This window comes from Dromiciops gliroides, chromosome 3 (genome assembly GCF_019393635.1).
Source record: "Dromiciops gliroides isolate mDroGli1 chromosome 3, mDroGli1.pri, whole genome shotgun sequence".
In the NCBI taxonomy this organism is placed as follows: domain Eukaryota; kingdom Metazoa; phylum Chordata; class Mammalia; order Microbiotheria; family Microbiotheriidae; genus Dromiciops; species Dromiciops gliroides.
The window spans coordinates 418822251-418842680 of NC_057863.1; the positions used below are offsets into that span (position 1 = coordinate 418822251).

General features: G+C 36.8%; 1 protein-coding gene across 3 annotated transcripts in view; it reads left to right on the forward strand.

The window, feature by feature from the left end:
• Positions 1–20430, forward strand: part of HIBCH (3-hydroxyisobutyryl-CoA hydrolase) — a 98836-nt gene that overhangs the window by 37276 nt on the left and 41130 nt on the right. For all 3 annotated transcript variants that reach the window (XM_043998698.1, XM_043998696.1, XM_043998697.1), the window contains one exon: positions 18670–18748. In XM_043998698.1, the coding sequence (XP_043854633.1) occupies positions 18670–18748 (79 nt within the window). The remainder of the gene's footprint in view (positions 1–18669; positions 18749–20430) is intronic.

Here is a 20430-nt window from a genome sequence, read left to right on the forward strand (position 1 = left end):
CTCTTATTTTTCTTTCCAATTTTTCATCTATTTCTTTTACTTGATTTTTTTCGGGTGCTTTTACTTGAATTTTAAAATCTTTTTTGATATCTTTGGACTGAGGCCAATTAAAATTTTTTCTAAGGCATCTTTTTCTGCTTTTGCTTATTTTCCAGCCTATTCTTTGACTTTTAATGCTATGCTAAAGTGGGGCTTTGCTTCTGGAGTGGAGGGAGCACCATCCCAAGTTTCAGGGATTTTTTGTGTGGTTGTTTTCAGAGGTAATTCTGGGGACCTGTAAGTTTTTGTTTCTTCAAAGGTATTATGATCTAGGGAGAGGTGCGTTTATGACTCTTCCAGCCTGTGCTCTGGTCTAGGAGAAAAGCCCTCTTTTCTGCCTCAGAACTGTGACAAGGCTCCCCACTCCCCTGCAGCTACAAGTTCTGGTGTGCTAGTGCTTCTCCTTGTCCTGGGACTGAGACCCAGGACTGTGATCCAGATCCAAAAATGGCCAATGTAATAGAGTCCTACCCCTGGTGCCAGCAAAGGGACCCCTGGAATCTCATTCTGACCAGCTGTCCAAACCCTTTACAATCTGTGGGCTGAGAGGTCTGGAAATGGTCACTGCCACCACTGATTCAGTCACTCCCAAGGCTGTGCTGGCATGGCTGGCACTTCACTCTCACTCGGTTCCTGACAACCTTCTAAGTTGCCTTGGACTGAAAAATTGTTGCACTCCATCCTGTTCTGCACCTCTAGAATTTGTTTTGAGGCATTATTTAAGGGCATTTGGAAGGGTTTTGGGGGAGAGCTCAGATGGGTCCCTGCCTTTTCTCTATCACTTTGCCTCCACCTCCCCAAAAGTTCTTTCAAAAGGAAAATGTGATAATAATTCAAATATGATAGAGTATCAGATAGTTGTACTACATGAGGCCCAGCCAAAACCAAAAAAAGGTGGCTTTTGGGCCTTTTTAGAATGTAGATACAGTTAATGGATTATAAACATAGTGATTGCTTTTATACCAAATGTAGGCTTTCTAGTTTCATCTGTCTTTTACATTCAGAGCCTTACCCATGATCATGTTATTCAGAAGCAATTACTGAGTATCATGAGCAGAACACTTGTTTTATTTGCTTGCCATGGCTTCTCTCTCTCTATTCCCAGTCTATGATTGCTTCTTTTCCTTACTTTTTTGCTTTTGTAATGCTGGCCCTGTGGTTGATCACTTTATACACTGTTTTCCACTCTTGATTCTCTTGCTTTCTTAGTCGATTCCTATTCATGTCTTGCCAAACTCCATACATGAGTTATCCCCACCATACACTCCTGTTTCCAGGATGCTGGAGGAAGTCACAACTGTATTTATGAGATCTGCTACTAAATGATGTTTTCTAATCTCACACTGCTGCACAACAATGCTTTTAATCTTCTCTCATTAGCTCTATTTCCACAATGGCTATTCTAAACCTTCTCCTCTTCCCAAACTCCCTACCCCCCCCCCCCCCCCCCCCCGTGCTCTTAGGTGAGGAACTCTCCTGTTTATTAATAAAATTTAGGCCATATATCCCCTTATCCCTTTTTGCTAAATATCAGTTCCTTACTATTGTTAAGTAAACTTCTTTTGTTAAATGTTATATGGTTGGTAAATAACTCATTTCATTCTGATCCTGTACCTTAACCTCTGAACTAGTTTAAATCTTTCCTGACTCAGAACAACCCCCAAGGCTAGACAACCAATCTACCTTAGGCTTCTTACATTGGAGGTTGTAGGGTTCCCCAGTTCCTGCCTGGAGTTCTGTGGGGGGAAGGGAGGATAGGACTGCCCCCTGCACAGCTGGATACACTGGTACTTTGTACTGATTCCTACTTTGGGTCTCCTTTTATTTTCATGAATGGGCTAAATTGGAACCTGCTGCTTTTTGAGAGGAATGATAGGGAGATCTCAACAGTCTCTCTGCAGTTTTGGTAGTCCTTAACCTAGGCTGGGCCCCAGTGAAAAAGCAGTATGTTTTAAGTCCCCAATCCCTTCCCCTTTCCATTTCACCCATTTATGATTGTGCAGAGTCAGTGTCTGTTACTCCTTGAGGGGTAGGAGAAGGTGTGGGGGAGGGAGAGTATCCCAGCAGTGTCTCTTCCCAAATATGGTATCCCCTGATGGACCCTTGCAGAAACCTGTAATATATCTTGTGCTCCTGTGATTGGAGGCTGGTAGAGAGGTGCTGAATGAGTACTTTAAGGATCAGAGTTCTCTGATATTTGTGTAAAGGATTTTTACCTTGAGGGAGTTCTGTCTTAGTCTTGTGGATCTAACTATAAGTTTTCTACATCTGGTGTTAACCCCTCTCCCCCCCTTTTTTTAGAGAGTTGAAGTGGTTTAGGGAAAGTGACTGATTTGCCACCTTGCTTGTTATCCATGTTCCTGTAGTTCTTAATGTCTGTGTTTAATACTTTGTCTTATGCTATTTGTACATATATATCTTTTTTTCCCACGTGTCTGTCTTATCTCTCTTAAGTCCACAACCTTTTATTCACATTGTGAATTACAAGTGAATTAAGGTACTTGATAGGAAGACACTGCCTTATGTATCTTTCAGTTTCCAGTAGTACTGAACACAGTGACTTGTACATAGTAGATATTCCCTTTATATCTTGAATATCTTTTAGACAGATATTTATAATAACTCTGATGTTTCAGAGAATTAATTTGATTGATGGTGGGTATTTCTTCTTTTTGAATAAATTATAATTCTTCCATGACATCTTGTTCTGGTCAGTTCTTGTCCTCCATTTCCAAAAATCTCTCATAGAAGATAAACTAAAGAAACTGGAGGCCCTCTTTTGGGTACTTTTATATTTAATGTATAACAGTGTATTCTTGAAAGATTATTTTTACTTTATTATCCTTGATGTCTTTTATGCCACTTCTTGAAAGCAGATAATTTTTTGATAATAAATTACTGACTACTTACCCATATGCATCATACATTTCTGTACTTTGGGTCACTTTTAATTTTAATTCTTATGAGATTGAGGTAATAATACTTCAATTCTTCAAGAATTGGTAATCAATGTAGGTATTTGCTTCACTGATGCAAATTCCAATCTTTTTTTAACTCAGCAGTCTGTCTTTTAGACCATCTACTCATTATGTAGAAAATAATGATAGTCATAGTAGTAGTAAATAGTTTGAATGAGTGAAAAAGGAAAAGCATTTTTAAGTATTTACTATGTTCAAAGAATGTAAGATAGTCAGGATTAGGAGGTTAGTTTTAAGTTAGATGGGAGGGTCCCGTGATCTTTCAGGTGCAGTAGCAAAGCAGATGGTAATGCAGCTTCTTTAATGTCGTTTCTACTGATAAAATCATGTTAGTTTCTGATAGTGAGCCATTTTCTACTGCTAAATACTTTGGTGGAAAGAATTTTCTTTTCTTGGTCTTTAGGAGCTATATCTGTATCTGCATGAAAGTTGCCTCCTGGGATGATGGCTGTGGGGGCTGAGTTGGAGGCAGGACTGGTTTTCTGGGGGCTGCTTCCTCTCCCAGGGCTCATGGGCCTTACCTGCCTGTTGAAAGCAGTTGATCAGCTGCTGCTGCTGGTGGTAAGGAAATTGTTAGGCTCCTTCTCCGAAGTCATTGCACCTCTCCATGATGGCTGTGAGGTTCAGGCTGGAAGCTGAGTGTGTGGTCAAGGAGGTATTGTTATTTCTGAGCTGTGTCCATTGAGGTCTAAGGGGATGTAAGAGTTAAGGTGGAAGTGGTGGTCCAATTTGCCCAGTACTTGCCCCTTCCTGACTCTTCCTTAGGTTGCCTTGCTACTTATAATGTATCCAAGAGTGGGCAACCTCATTAAAAATTGAGAATAAACTTGTTTTTACATGTGATTTAAATATATATTTCTGGTAGACTTAATCATCTTTTGTTTGAGAAGTTAATTCAAGGAATTTTAATGCTTTTAATTCATCAACAGGTGTTTATTAAGCCCCTACTGTGAGCCAGATACTGTATGAGACATTAGAGACAGAAAGACAAAAAGAAGCAGCGCTTGCTCTTGAAGAGCTAACAGTTGAACTTAGTACTTTAAGGAACTAGACTGTAAAAATGTAGCTTTGACTTATGTGCTAGCATTCTATAATTTAAAATTTAAGGTGTTTTTTTCCAAAGCAGGATTTTTGAAGTATAAATAATCATTTAATGTAAATCTCTTATTTATTCCCTCTGAGGAAGGAAGATTGGTGAGATGAGGGAGGACTAATATTTCCAAAGAAAAAGCATGCTGAACCCATTTCGGAATTCATTGTAGGTGTAATTCTGTTTTTCTCTTAACCTGGATTTGAATCAATAAGATAAATCAAAAGTCTTTTTAAAGGCCTAATGAAAATTAGAGCTAGGTTGTTCACTATTAGGAAAATGTGAATGATCCAGTAGATGGGGCCATGGAGCTTCATTTTGGCTATGCATATTTTATTTTCTCTTTCAGAGTTGAGATTGATTTGTAAAATTGATTTTGGTTTGTAATTTCTTCTTCTATTACTCTTTATGTAATATGTTCCAGAATTTTATAGAAGGAATGGCTAGATTTAATTACAGTCTGTATTTTGGTAGCCTAAGCTAAGCTCTTTTTTTGGGGAAACAGGTATAGAATAAAATCTCAATGCTTTACTGAGTCTTTTTTCTACTTCAGTCCATCAAAAATTTGTAATTTAATCACTTTGTATGTTCCTTCTACCAGTGCAAATTGTAACTCCTCTATAATTTAGTAGATGGTCTATGAAAGTTTTGAAAGTTTCTGTGTTCAAAACACTTCTGTCTCTCTGATACATGTCTCCAAAATTAGCCAGCAGGATTTTTGGACAACAGAAATATATAGTCTATCTTGAGGCCTTTATACAAAGCCTTTTCAGTTTGGTAGGACCTGCTAGAGCTTCTTTTCTACTTGCATAGTCTTTGAGAATCTATGGACAAATTTGTATCACTGTGAGACATTGGAATCAAATTTTAGTGGTGGTATTTCCCCGTGTAGATTTTCTAAAATTAAATCAAATTTTGAGAAAAAATAAACTTAATGTTTTTAAAGTGGTTGAAGAGAGCTACTTTTTAATCATTAAAAATACCACTGCTTTTAAAGTGAAGTCTAGGGGCAGCTAGATGGCACAGTGGTTAAAGCACCGGCCCTGGATTCAGGAGTACCTGAGTTCAAATCTGGCCTCAGACACTTGACACTTACTAGCTGTGTGACCCTGGGCAAGTCACTTGATCCCCATTGCCTGCAAAAAAAAAAAAATTGAAGTCTAATGGAAAAAAATCACTACATTTCTATGTATTCAAGAAGAAAACTGGAATTAAAGGTAGGCAAAGTAAGCAGGCACTTGGAATGTGACAGAAGGACAAAATGAGGAAAGATTCATATATTACTTAAAACATATATGGTCTGCAATAATATGATATATGCATTCCTAAAAATCATTGTGCCATGAATGCCATGCAATACAAACCACAGAGCTAATGGAGAAAATGAAGTTGGGGCATCAAGAGGAAAGACTAGACATTTTCTCTACAATCCCCTCAAACTCTCAAACCTCTCTAAAACAGAAGTTATATGCCCAAGAAAAGCAACTTCAGCTGTCTCCATGATTTAGGACACCTAGAATGCAAAAGGAGGTTAAAAAGCCATCCAACCCCCCTAAGAACTTATGCTCATTGACTTTGAGGTCACTCATTACCCTTCCCCCACCTTCCTCACTATTAGAAGCAAGGCTGCTGTAGCGATTCAAGGATATGACACAACTTTACATCACAACCATCCCTGCACTCTGGTTCCTACTCCCAAATTCCAGTGTTGTGGAGTACCTGGCTCCAGTGTGAGAAAGTTTGGTGAGGCCTTCACAATCAGCTTAGCCACAGCTCTTCAGGAGTAAAATCCTGCAAGGGGCTGTAACCTGAAAGCAACAGTGCTACAAACTGAACTGCCGGTGCTAGGCCAGATAGCTGAGAGAATGGGCTAGGTCACTGGGATAGGTCACTGGGGTAGGAACCTGTGCATATGGGAGACTGTGTAGCACTCCACCAATCCTGAGGGGAACAGAACTGCCTCCAGCTGAGATGAGTTCTACCACCTGAATTGCCTAGTGTGGGAAAAGGCTGAGATACTTTCCAGATCTGTCCTCAGAGAAACCACACTTAGAGGAGAAGGAGTCAGGAAACGAATGATAAGGAAAATAAAGGGGGGGGGGCGCGGGAAAGAATTGTCTAACATACCAAAGACTTCAGGAAGAAGAAAACTTAAAGACCTTGAACATAAACAGATAAATCAATAAGAAAAACTAACAACAGAAGAAATATGGCCTCCAGATCTAGTGCAACACTATTTTCCGGTTGTTTTTCAGTTGACAAGCTTTTTGATTTTGGTTTTGTTTTGTTTTGGTTTTTTTGGTGAGGCAGTTGGGGTTAAGTGACTTGCCCAGGGTCACACAGCTAGTAAGTGTCAAGTGTCTGAGGTTGTATTTGAACTCAGGTCCTCCTGAATCCAGGGCTGGTGCTCTATCCACTGTGCCACCTAGCTGCCCTGCAACACTGTTTTCCAAAATGATTATATCATTTCACAACTCCATCAGCAATGCACTAATATTAGTAAAAATAACAAGAATAACAATAGTAACATTTATGTAGTACCTACTGCATGCCAGTTACTCTGCTAAATGTTTTATAAATATTACCTCATTTGATCCTCACAATAGTTCTAGGGAGAGGTGATATTAATTATCCCCATTTTACAGATGAGAAAAGTGGGGCCGAGAGTGGTTCAGTGATTAGTCTAAGGCCATAAAGCTAGTAAATGTCTGAGATTGAACTACTGTTTTCTATTTATATTATGTTCTTCTGGCTATTGTGAAGGTGGTTGTTGAATAAAAATGGGCATTCTCAGTACAATTCAAATAACAAAAGAGTGGGGAGGATGTGTATCGCATCTTGTTCCTACATGATTTGGGTCTCTTCTGTAAAGTCTCTGTATTTTGAAAGCATAGCATTCTCCGTAGCTTGAAAATTAATTAAAAACATTGTTTTTAAGGTTTTATGAATCAGTGTTGTATCTGGAGGATAATGATGATGATTTCTTATTGTTATCATTATGGGACCATATGCAACTTTCTTATTTACCTTGTCTGAAAAATGGGATGGGCGGTCTCTTAGGGGTGGATGACTTCAATGATTGTAAAGTCTAACATAAATATAACAATAGTTAGAATGTCTAGTGCTTTAAGGTTTTCAAAGTGCTTTACATATGTTATCTCATTTGATTCTCACAGCAATGTTGTGAGGTAGTTGCTTTTACTATCCCTATTTATAGAGGTAGAAAGGGATTAAGTGACTTTCCCAGGGTCACACAGATGGCAAGTGTCTGAGGCAGAATTTGAACTCAGGTCTTCCTGATTCCAATACTCTATGCATTGTACCACCTGGCTGCTTGTGTACCACCTAGGTAAATTATTAAAATAAGAACTATGTACATGGCAGTATCTTGTCTGAATTTAAAAGGTATAGAATTGCTTCTTTCTTTTTTATAAGCTGCCAAGTTTCATTATCACCTGAGGAAATTAAAGAACAAACCAGTACTTTATTATAGAAGAAATATGCCATCTATTCATTTAACAATAAAAGCATTAAAAGGATACTTTAAAAAACTATGTTGTAAAAAAAAGGAGTGCTCAAAAAAAAGGTCAAATAATTGCACATAATGGGTGCACAGGTTAAAGGTAATAATTATCTTGTGGAAATATAATTGTGTCAGTTGCTATTTTACCTACTTCTTTAATACAATTTAGGACCTCAATCATTACATTAGTATCTTGAACAGTCTTTATTAAGTGTAGGAAGCATTTTGATGTTGCTTCCCAAGGATATAAGAAATTAGAGCAAGGGGATGGGGGCATGTTATACCTATTTCTGTTTCTATAATTTTATAGTTGAAGAAACTGAGGTAGTTAGAAGTTAAGTGACTTGGCCAGGGTTACACAGCTAGTAAGTGTCAGAGACTGGATTTTGAAATCGTTTTCCGGAATCTAGACTCTATGCACTGCACCATCTAGCTGTCAGTTTATTCACCTCTTGGTTTTTTCCTTTAATTTTCAGTCAAATAAATGATTGTCTCTGGGGACAACTGCAAAAATTAGTTTTGTTTTGCTTTTCCCCCAACTCTGTATCTGTTGCTCTATGTCTTTCTTAATTTCTGTTTCTTTCTGCTTTAGTTTCATTGATGTGGGAAACTCTTGATGTAGACTCTCCCTCCAGTCATGCAAAGTGACAACTCCTTTATAACTTAAAGGCTTATAACTTATAACTCCTTCATAACTTAGAGTCTCTTCCAGATCCACTCTTGACTCTCTGGGCTTTTCCACTGTCAGCACTACACCCTCCCCCTGCCCCCATATTTTTTCCTCCACTAGAATATAAGCTCTTTGAGAGTAGAGACTGTCTTTTTTGCCTATACCTTATTGTATTCCCCCTGCTTAGCACAGCGCCTGACTCTAGGAAGCAATTAATGAGTGCTTTATCTATCTGGAGAGTTGCCTGATGCCCACTGTTAAGGGATTTGTCATAGAGCTAATATGAAGTAGAGGCAGGATTCGAACTAAGGTGCCCTTGATTCCAAGGTGGGCCTTCAACTATGCCATGCTACATTTCTTGTCTTCCTTTATACTCATTCTTCCCACTGAAAATTATAGGCTTTCTTGGGCTTTCAAGTGTAAGCTGAGGTGCCTTGATGTACCCTCCATATAACTATTGGTTAGCATAATAGTAATAATAATTCACTTTTATATAGGGTTTCAAATTTATAGTTTTTTCCTCCAAACCTTGTGATGTAGAAGTGCATTATCTGATGACTTTTAGGCTGATGTAAGAGCTTCTGTCTCTGACCACTAACCGGTTTTCTGGTATCTAGTTTTGGAAGAGATCCATTCCCTCTCTACCCTTCTTCATAGGTTAAAACATTTCTCTTTATTGACCTAGATTTAGGGATCAGAAGCCCCACTTCTAATGCCCCCAGCTGATCATCTGTATCAACTCCTAGAAGCCTAGATCTACTTGGTACTTACTGTCTATTGCCTTCTCTCTCAGATTGCCAGCTGAGAGTAAATTGTACAAATACAATCTTTAAAATATTGGTATAACTCTGTTGCTCTTAACTACAGGAGGCAGAGACAACCAACAGATACCTCATTTTATAAAACTTGGCAGAAATCATATGAAATTAAGCTTAGTACCGGATCTGGTTTGTGGGCGAGAAGTTTCCCACTCCTGCTTTAATAGACTGGGAAACTTAAATTATTTTATTTAGTCATTTGAGTAACTCATTCTAAAACAATGTAGAGAAATATGATCTTTTTAGAAAATCCAGGAAAAATAATTACGATTTCATAAGAATTTGAGAAGACCTGGTATATACCAAAATTATAACTAGATGTGTGAATTCATGTAAGTCACTCCCATTATGCCTCCGTAAAAAATGTTTTGCAGATTTCAAAGTGCTACATAAATGCTGAGACTTTTTACTATTTTTCACTATGAAATAAGCAAATAGAATTAAATGGTCTTTGTGGCCCTTTCCAACCCTGAATTTGGTTGTCTAAGCTTTTTGTTTGTTTGTTTTTTTAAAGCAAAGTCATATCACTTAGCATTTTTCAGCCAATGTGATTAACCTCTAGCTGCAATGGATGCCTTAGATCCTGTAACTAAAACAAAACAAAACTCTTATTCACATTCTGGTGTCTTTTTGCATCTGTAACTCTGGAATAGCATTATTGTGCATTTGTCTCATGAACCTGTAAATCAAGCAACAGTTAAATCTTGTAAATGATGAAAATATATTGTACCATTGTTGTTTTATTTTAGACAAGTTATTGGAAGCAGTTATTTGGATTCTCAGAGCTAGCATCATGCCTCTAAAAACAGCTATAGTATCAAAATAACAACTCCTTTGAATGCCAGCTAAATTTGCTTCTTTCCACCAACCTATTGTAATATAAAGAACAGTGTGTTTGTTAAACCAGAATCTGGGCAGACAACAGAGTTTATGGACTCTGACACTCTAGGTGTTTTGGTTCTTCAGAGAACTTTAGTTGCCTTTCTCTTCGTATAGAAAATGGGAAGTCTGAAGTCAGAAATGAGGCTTAAGTGTGGTGATACAAGGGCAAGAGCAGCTCAGTTTCTGAAAGGGCTTCTTACAAAATCCAGATGACAAAATATAATATTAAGATATGTTATATAGTTCATACATATAATTCATAAATCCTGCTTTTAGTTAAATAAGCATTTATTAAGTCTTTACCAAGTGCAAAGGCTCTGTGCCAGACACTTAAAAATGAAGTAGTGTCTCTTCTGTGTATTTACATGTTACTGGGGTAGTACTACTCATATGCAGTTAAGTAAATAAGAAAGATATACAGAGTCATAAAGTAACTTGGGGGTAGGAGAGTATACTATTAAGTGGTAGAATCAAAAGAGGCCTCCTGTAAGGGGTTGCCCTTGAACTGAGATCTTCTCAGAGGTTGAGGTCAGGAGTAAGAGGCAGGAAGTTCAGGGAACTGCAGGTGGATTTGATTTTTTTTTTCTCTTTTAATTTTCTGCTTTTTCTTCTTTTTTTTTTTTTGGAGGGGATGGAATCTCTTTTTCTTTTAATCCATTTGGCTGTAATGTAGAGGGCATAAAGGAAAGTCATGTGTAATAATACTAGAGATCAGAGGGAGCCATACCATGCAGGACTTTAAATGCCCATTTTCATCATAGTAGTGTTTTATAGGGAGCTGCTAGAAGTTCTTGAAAAGGAGAATCACTTAAATGGTCAAAGGATATGAATAGGCAGTTTTCAGATGAAGAAATCAAAGCTTTCCATAGTCAGATGTAAAAATGCCATAAAGCACTATTGATCAGAGAAATGCAAATTAAAACAACTCTGAGGTACCACCTCATACCTATGAGAGTGGCAAATATAATAAAAAAGGAAAATATTGGATATTGGAGGGGATATGGGAAAACTGGGTCACTAATCAACTATTGGTGGAGTTGTGAACTGATCCATCCATTCTGGAGAGCAATTTGGAACCATGCCCAATTTGGAACTGCTAGGTTTATATCCCAAAGACATCCCCCCAAAAGAGAAAAAGACCTATTTGTACAAAAATATTTGCAGCAGCTCTTTTTGTGGTGGCTAAGAGTTGGAAATCAAAGGGATGTCTATCAATTGGGGAATAGCTAAACAAGCGGTGGTAGATGATGGTGATAGAATATTATAGTGCTATAAGAAATGACAAGGAGTATTACCCATGTATATCTGATTGTTTACCACCTCAGGGAGGGGGGAAGGTAGGGAGGGAGGGAATGAGAGGGATCAAATTTGGAACTCAAAGCTTTAAATAAACAAACAAATAAATAAGAAATTACAAGGAGGATGATTTTGGAAAAACCTGGAAAGACTTATGTGAACTGATATATAGTGAAGTGAACAGAACCAGGAGAACATTATGCATAGTGACAACAATATTGTTTGATGAAGAACTGTGAATGACTTAACTATTCCAAGACAATCTCAAAGGACTAATAATGAAGCCTACTATCTACCTCCAAAGAAAGAACTGATATTGATTGAACACAGACTGAAGCATGCTATTTTTCACTTTCTTTTTCATTTTTTCTTTTATTTGTTTTCTTATACAAAATGACTAATGTGAAAATGTTTTACATAATTGTACATGTATAACCTATATCTGATTGCTTACTGCCTCAGGGAAGGGAAGGATGGATAGAATTTGGAACTCAAAGCTTTAAATAAAAATGTTTTTAAAAATTTTTTAATAATAAAATAAAATGATGGAGAAGGAAAAAAGAACAGAATTGCTTATACTGATGTGTTTTTTTCTCTATATGTGTAGTGACACATGCCTTGAACCCTAGATTTCTGCTGTATTTTTGTACTAGCCAATGGTAGTTGCTGATGATCTGTAACTCAAATAGCTATTTGTTAATACAGAAAAATTAAGCAGCTTGGTGGTGCCATGGGATAGAGTCTAGGAGTTAGAGGTCAGGAAGAATTGACTTTAAATCCTGCCCCAGACCTTCATGACAGTGTGACTCTGGGTAAGTCAGCTGCCTTGCAGTTACATGAGGTTAAAAAGAACTAATATTTGTAAAGTGTTTTGTAAACCTTAAAGTTTATATAAGATATGTAAGTACCATTATTGTTATTTTCATCTAGATTATTTAACTGAGAAAGCAGTGATAAATGGAATCCATGGGTAACTTCAAAACCTCATTTGGTCTCTTATTTCTTCAAAACTTTTCCCAATATTTCTTGCAACAGAAAAAATTTTTTTTATTCTTTTTCTTCTCTCACCTTGGTAGAAGCACTTAAGAGTAGAGAAGCCTTGTTGGGGGGCAGGGATGGAAAGGGAGGAAGAAAGAAGTATGGTAACCACCTTTAAGTATGTGAGGGCTTGTAAAGAGGAAGAGGGATTAGCATTGTTCTTCTTGGCTCCTTACCCCTTCTCTCTGCTCCTTTAGCTTTCCCACTTGTTCAAACTTTCATTGTTTCTCCTCTGATTTAGTGCAATGGCCTCCTAATTGGTCTCCTGATCTCAAGTCTCTCCTCACTTTAGTTTATCTTCCACACTGCTGCAAAAATGATTTTACTTAAGTATAAATCTGATCATGTTACTTCCCTACCCAATAAACTTATGACTCCCCTTTACCTCTAGGACCATATATCATCTCTTCTCTTTAGCTTTTAAAGCCCTCCACAACTGAGCTCCTGCTTCTCTTCCTACTGCCTGTGATTCAGCACAATTGATCTTCTCTTTGTTCCTCACACACAACACTCCATCTTCCTTCTCTGTGTTTTTGTATTGGCCATCCCTCAGTGTCTGGAATGCACTTTCTCATTACTCTCTGTCTAACAGAAGCCCCACCTTCTCCAGGAAACCGTTTCTGATCACTTCCAACTATTAGTGCCCTGCCTCTCATTCTACTTTGTAGTTCACTGTTTTGTATTTATTTTCTTTATATTTATTATTTTTTACTGCTATAAGTACTTGTCTTAGAATATAAGGATATCTTGTAAGTCAGAATTATTTCATGTATTGCATATGTATATCTGTAGTACCTTGAACCTAGTAGGTAGTTAATAAGGACTTGTTGATTGATCAGCCTCAAAGGACAAAATAGAGGCAATAGGAAAAGAGGAGTATTTATGCTTGATCTAAGGGAAAAAACCCTATGAACAATTAGAGCTTTCCAAAAATAGAATGGGCTGCCTTGGGTAGCCATCAGTTTCCCCTCATTGGAGGTCTTCAAGCAAAAGCTGGATATAGGACAAGAATATTATAGAAGGGATTCTTGGTCAGGTACAGATTGAAATAAATAATGTCTGAGGTCCCATCCAATTCTGATTGTATAAAGAGAAATGGCCAAAATGGTAATAATAAGAAGAAAGGGGGAGACTGGGAAATAGACTATAAAATCTACAAATTGCATAAAGGAAAACTTGACTATACCTTATTCTTCTGTCTGTATCACAAAAGACATATGCACATAAATCTTTTATTTATGAACTGAGTAGTTTTATCCCTCCTTGTGAATGGGAATTATTTAATTCTTTGTGCTTATATACCAGTACCTAGCATAGTACGTGACATAGTAGGTACTTAATAAATCAATCAAGAAGTATTTATTTATCTACTGTCATCTCCTCTCAAATTGACAGTTGAGAATAAATTGTATTAAAAAATCTTTAAGATATTTACTCAACTCTATTGATCATAACTTGTTCAGCTATTTCCAAAAGATGGGGAGACCCTCAGTTGTCAATTAGTTGCCACCACAGAAAGACCTTCTATAAATATGGGTTCATATCCTTTTCCTTTGATCTCTCTGGGGCATAGACCTAGTAGTGGTATCACAGGGTCAAAGTTGAGTCACTTTTTGGGCATCGTTCCAGATTGTTTTCTAGAATGTCTGGACCAATTTATAGCTACACAAGTGGGAGCAAGGAGTATTCTGACTCCACCTTCCTTACTGTTGTGTGTAGGGTTATGGTAGAGAGGAAGTCTAGTGATGTAGTATTATAGTGGGATGCTAGATTGCATTGAGGGATAGTAGATGCAAGGAGTGTGAGAGAAGGAGGTCCAGGGAAGTGTTTTTCAGTATGGAATGAAAATTGCTGAAGGCATGGTGGAAAAAGTGGACAGGGTTGGAGTAGAATGTGGGCCAGATAGGATTGAGGAGAAAGGTGAGAGAATAGAAGTTGGGGATAGTTTTATACTGCTGGTAGTTAATTAATATAGAGAAGAAACAGGGAGTGGTAAATTGTTAGCCCTAGGGTAGTAGTGGGTGGTAAATGAAAAATAAAAGCTCCTGGTCTCTAAGGCCAGGACTATAGGGCCTTAGAAACTTTCCCTTGCTTCTCCTATGAAGTGATGTGGGGTGGGGGAAGTGTGAGCCATACTGCATGGATCACTGATTTGTTGTAGCACCCAACATATGTCTGGGAAGACATAGTTCCATGTAATCTATGACCAGTTTTTTCCTCTTGACTTTTTCCCAATATAAGAGAAAAGCAGTGGGAGGGAAAACAAAGATCAAATTGTTGGTTTAATATCTCATTATCTACTTGTTTCAAAGATCAATGAAATATCATTGAAGTAGGTAACCATTTCACCTATTTGAAGTCTATAATAGAAAAAATTTACTTCTCTTCAATATCTATCATGAGGCAGATATTTTTACATTTCTTAAATCCAAATAAGACATCTGATGGTCTCATTCACCATTATCACTAGAATATTGAACATATTGACACATTATGAAAAAATTTGAGAAAAGAATTTTCTTTGCCTCAGTGTCCTTCCCCCATCCAGTTTTTTCTTGCTTTGAAATATCAAGTAGTGCCATCGTGTAGTTTTATCTTTATTAAAAGATCTACTAGTTCATGCCACTGGGGGTGAAATGTAGGGAATCATAGAATAAATGAGCAATGTTAGATGTCTGTTTCAATAAACTTTGTCACAGATTTTTGGTTAATACAATGAGTTCCTGTTCTCTAATTAATGAACATGAAGATTTCAAAGATTAATTGAATGGTAATGGATTGTTTTAGACCAGGACTCAATGCTTCCATGTTCCCTTCCTTGATCACTTTTTTTTCCTTTTTTTTAGTGAGGCAGTTAGGGTTAAGTGACTTGCCCAGGGTCACACAGCTATTAAGCTGAGTTCAGATGTGGCCTCAGACACTTAACACTTACTAGCTGTGTGGCTCTGGGCAAGTCACTTAACCCGAATTGCCTCACCTAAAAAAAAAAAAAAAAGAATTAATTGTTATTTCAGGTTTGCAGAGCCTGACAGAAAAGCTCTATGACAACCACCGTAAATTTCTGCTGAGAATTGCCTACGACACATAAAATACTTATCTCATTTTCTTCCATTTCCCCGAGTCTGGAATGTTCTCCCTTCTCCCTTTTACCTCTTGGAATCCTGAGTTTCATTCAGAGCTCAGCTCATCTTCCACATGAAGCCTTTCCTGACTCCCTCAGCTGCTAGTGCCCTCCTTCCTCAAACTGCCCTGCATTCATTTTATGTGTATTCTGCATGTACTTCTGTATGTCCATACTGCCTTCTCCATTAGAATATAAGCTCCTCAAGACTAAGGACTGTTTTACTTTTGTTTTCGTATTACTAAATGCTTAGTTTAGTGCCTGGCATGCAGTAGGTACTTAGTAAATACTTGCTTGATTGAATCATACCAATCTGCTCCTTGCCATGCTTGATTGAAAGCATCTTGTCAGGGGTTGTTGGAGTCTGTGAACTTTTTTTGGGCAGGGTGGGGCAATGAAGTGACTTGCCCAGGGTCACACAGCTAATAAATGTCAAGTGTCTGGGGCCGAATCTGAACTCAGGTCCTCCTGAATCAAGGGCTGGTGCTTTATCCACTGTGCCACCTAGCTGCCCCCTGTGAACTTTTAAAAAAGATATTTTTATAACTCTTTCACCATCTATAAAAATATAATATATTTGCTATGCATATTTCTTAATCTATATTCTTTTCTTATTGATTTTATCTTCTGGATTTAAAAACATTATTCTTCAGTTGGCTACAGAGGTATTTAAAAAAGAATTAGCAGGGGCAGTTAGGTGGCACAGTGGATAAAATACCGGCCCTGGATTCAGGAGGACCTGAGTTCAAATCTGGCCTCAGACACTTCACACTTACTAGCTGTGTGAACCTGGGCAAGTCACTTAACCCTCATTGCTCCACAAAACAAAACAAAAAACAAAACAAAACACAAAAAAGAATTAGCAACCAGAGCTATGGTCCTCATTTTTGGGAGTGCATATTCTTGATTTGATTCATTTGCTGATGAGCTTCTGATGAGAGATATTGAGATGATGGGAAAGACCTTCTCCAGGATGAGGCTACATGTGAGCCCCTATGATAATGGGCCTTGGTCCTGGTTCCTTGACTTTTGTTCTTTTCCATTTGGGAAAGAGGTTTGTAGACTCCAAGTTTGTGAGTTTCAAACAGTCAGGAGACCAAGCTTCTAGACTTCCTGGCATCCTGGCTTTGCAGCCAGTTCAGCATCAATGCCCAGAGGAGCAAAGAGTGACTGTCGGAAGTGACCTTTGAGACCTAGCCCAAAGGTTGATGAGAGGAGGATTCATTCAGTAGCAATGCCAGATTTGGACTTGATGGACTGAGCATCCCCTGTATATTCCAGTGATTCTGAAACACTGAAGATCATTATCCAAACCTCATTCCCTATCCCCCACTATTCAATTCTTTATTTCTATCCCCCCAGCCCTCTTACCCCAAAACAAATGCCACCCTTCCCTTCCACTGAGCCCTTTGAATGTCTATTCCACAATCAACAAACTTTCTTTTATCCTAAATCTTTTACTCTCTCACCTGCTACATTGATTTTGTTCATGCAAAAGCTGTTGAGGTTCATGTAATCAAAAGTTTTTATTTTATCTTTATTAACTTCCCTTTTCATTATTTGATAAAGAATTCTTTTCCAAGCTATAGTTTTTTTTGAAGTACCCTTTTCCATTTGCTTTTAATTTTTTTATGATATAAACTTTTATTTTTATGGTAAATACACATTTGAAACTTAGTGTTGTATATCATGTAAGATGCTTGTCCAAATTTATTTTTTGGTAAACTGCTTCCTAGTTTTTCTGTCAGTTCTTTTCAAACATTAAATCCTTTCTTAAGTAGTCTGTTCTTGGCTTTATTGACCACTGAGCTATTAAGTTCACTTATTTCTGATAATTTATCTAGTTTGTTCTATATATCTAATTTAGTGTTGTTTAATTTGTACCAAATAGTTTTATAATTACTGCTTTATAATGTAGTATGAGGGCTAGAAGTTCCATTCCCACTTAATTCCCATTTTTAAAAAATTAAATTATTTCCCTTGAAAATCTAAACCTTTCCCCCTCCATATGAATTTTATTATTTTCTCTAATTCTATAAACTAATCCTTCTGTAGTTTTGATTGGTATAGCACTAAATCTGTAAGTTAATTTAGGTATTGTTTTTGTTTTGATTTTGTGGGGCAATGAGGGTTAAGTGACTTGCCCAGGGTCACACAGCTAGTAAATGTCAAGTGTCGGAGGCCACATTTGAACTCAGGTCCTCCTGAATTCAGGGCCAGTGCTTTATCCACTGCACCATCTAGCTGCCCCAGTTAATTTAGGTATTATCATTTTTATTATATTGGAGTAGCTGAGCTGTCAACAATGAATATCTTAAAATTATACGCCTTCCTTTAGGTCTGTAAAGAGCAATTATTTTGGTTTTGAGTGTCTTATTAGATTGATTTCCAGATTTGAAAATGTAGTTTATACCTGCTTTGAATCTGATTTCTCTTAATATAATTCCTTTATGTCTTTTATTATTGCTTTCTAGAAATGTTGCTGATTTTTATGGATTTATTTCATATCTTGCTAATTTACTGAAATTATTTGTTTTAGTTTCTTTGCTGATTCTCTAGAGCATTATAATTAAATCATCTTCCCTGCAAATAGCTATGACATCCTCACAAGCCCTTTTCACCTTTTGAGATTCTCATATTTGATCTCTACTGTCTAACCAATGTAATAATTTCAATATTTATGTCTTTAATTTCTTTTCCTTAACCTTTTACTATGACATTTCTAGGAATAAGTCAAATAATATTTTATTTTATAAATAGCAAAGTCATTATTGTCTATTCCTTTTTTTTTTTTTTTTTGTGGAGAGGGTTAAGTGTCTTGCCCAGGGTCACACAGCTAGTAAGTGTCAAGTTTCTGAGGTCGGATTTGAACTCAGATCCTCTTGAATCTAGGGCTAGTACTTTATCCACTGCGCCACCTAGCTGCCCTTGTCTATTCCTATATTAATGGGAAAAGTTTCCACTGTTTTTTCCATTGCCAAGTAGTGCTAGTCTGAATGTTTAGATAAATATTTTTAGATCATAAGTCCTTTCTATATGCTATGCTTTGGGGAGATTTTTATCATAATAGCTATGATAATTATTTTAGCATAAGTGAATATTGGATTTTTCAAAGATTTTTCTGAACTTATTAATATAATCATGTCATTTTAGTTGTTTTTATTTTAAGTATGACTAATTTTAAAGCATAATAAAATTTTGTTCTTTTTTTCAGGGTGCTGGTATCTCGGTTCATGGGCATTTCCGAGTGGCTACAGAGAAAACACTTTTTGCTATGCCAGAAACAGCACTAGGTTAAAATTTTTCTGTTTTTACTTCTGGTATTGTCTTCTTTTAATGTATTTCAAATTACATGAAAATTGTTGAAATAATTGGTAGGAATCTTATGTGAGCTAAAAAAAATGAAAGAAGAATTGAAAATTATTGAAAATAAAACCAATTCAAGTCTGGACTCAGACATTTGACACTTACTAGCTGTGTGACCCTGGGCAAGTCACTTAACCCTCATTGCCCTGCAAAGAAAAAGAAAGAAAATAAAACCAAATTGAAAATATTTAAATGATTTTCTATAAGTTTAAATACATAATTTGTATAGACAATCAAGGAAATCTTAATGGTATTCAGGCACAAATATATTGCTAAAGATCTAAGATAAAAGATTGTTAGTAGAAAACTTTGTTATGAATTAAAAGGAGGAACGTCTTTTAATTGTCAGGCACAGAATTCTGGAACAGGCAAATAAAAAGCTTGATTCTTAAATTATACAGGGTATCTGAAGAACTTGGTCTTCTGGTTGTTCAAATGTACTGAATATTAAAACGATGCCACATAAACTGACACAAATTGGCAGTATTCTGAGTTTGAGAAAACAATTCCGTTAGCATAAAATTATATTGAAGTTAATTTGATTTTTTTTTCGGGGCAGTGGGGGTTAAGTGACTTGCCCAGGGTCACACAGCTAGTAAGTGTCAAGTGTCTGAGGCCGGATTTGAATTCAGGTACTCCTGAATCCAGGGCCAGTGCTTTATCCACTGCTCCATCTAGCTGCCTCCATAGTTAATTTGATTTTAATCGTAGATCAAATTTACCACCCATCTGTATAGATTAGTAAAGGTGGTGCTAGACTTGAACTTAGGAGATTTGTGTTTGAATTGCATCTGCTATTTACTAACTTCAGTTTCCAAATCTGTGAAATGGAGACTAACACTTGCGCTACCTACCTCATGGTGGTGTTGTGAGGAAATCACCTTATAAACATTAATGCTATGTTAATCTGTCAGTGTTATTTCAGGACTCTCCCATGTCTGAGAGCTGTTATAAAAATTAATCAATTGAAGCTATCTGGAAAAACTAATTAATAACTAAGTAAATAACTGATTACTTAAATGTTGCATATGCTGGACTTATTGTAGTTTTATGTATCTCCAAGTATGATATACTGGATGTTATAAGAACTAATCTAAGTTGACTGAAGATTTATGGCTGTTCATATAATACTCTTTCTTTTGGGACTAGACATCCTCACAAGCCCTTTTCACCTTTTGAGATTCTCATATTTGATCTCTACTGTCTAACCAATGTAATAATTTCATTTTTGAATAAGTGCTGTTTGATGTAAGATAAGAAACCTTATCTTAGTTTGCTGTATTAAAAAAACCCAATGAATGTAAATATCAGATTTTGTAACTGAAGCTATCAATATCTGACAACTTGACAGAGTCAGAGATTTTTAAGTCAGTTTGCATTATTCATGTAAATTTAAAACTATTGTCCAGAGGAAGCCAAAAATCATTTGTGTATTTACAAATATGCTTACCATGAGTCCCCTGAATGAGGCTATGATGATAGTTCTATAAAGCTAATGAGCCCTGATTTATTCAGTGTATAACTAAACACCACAAAACAAGTGCTTACAATGCTCACTAGCATAATTTGCAAGTGGACTGTCTTCCTTTATTACTGGGCAATGGTCAGG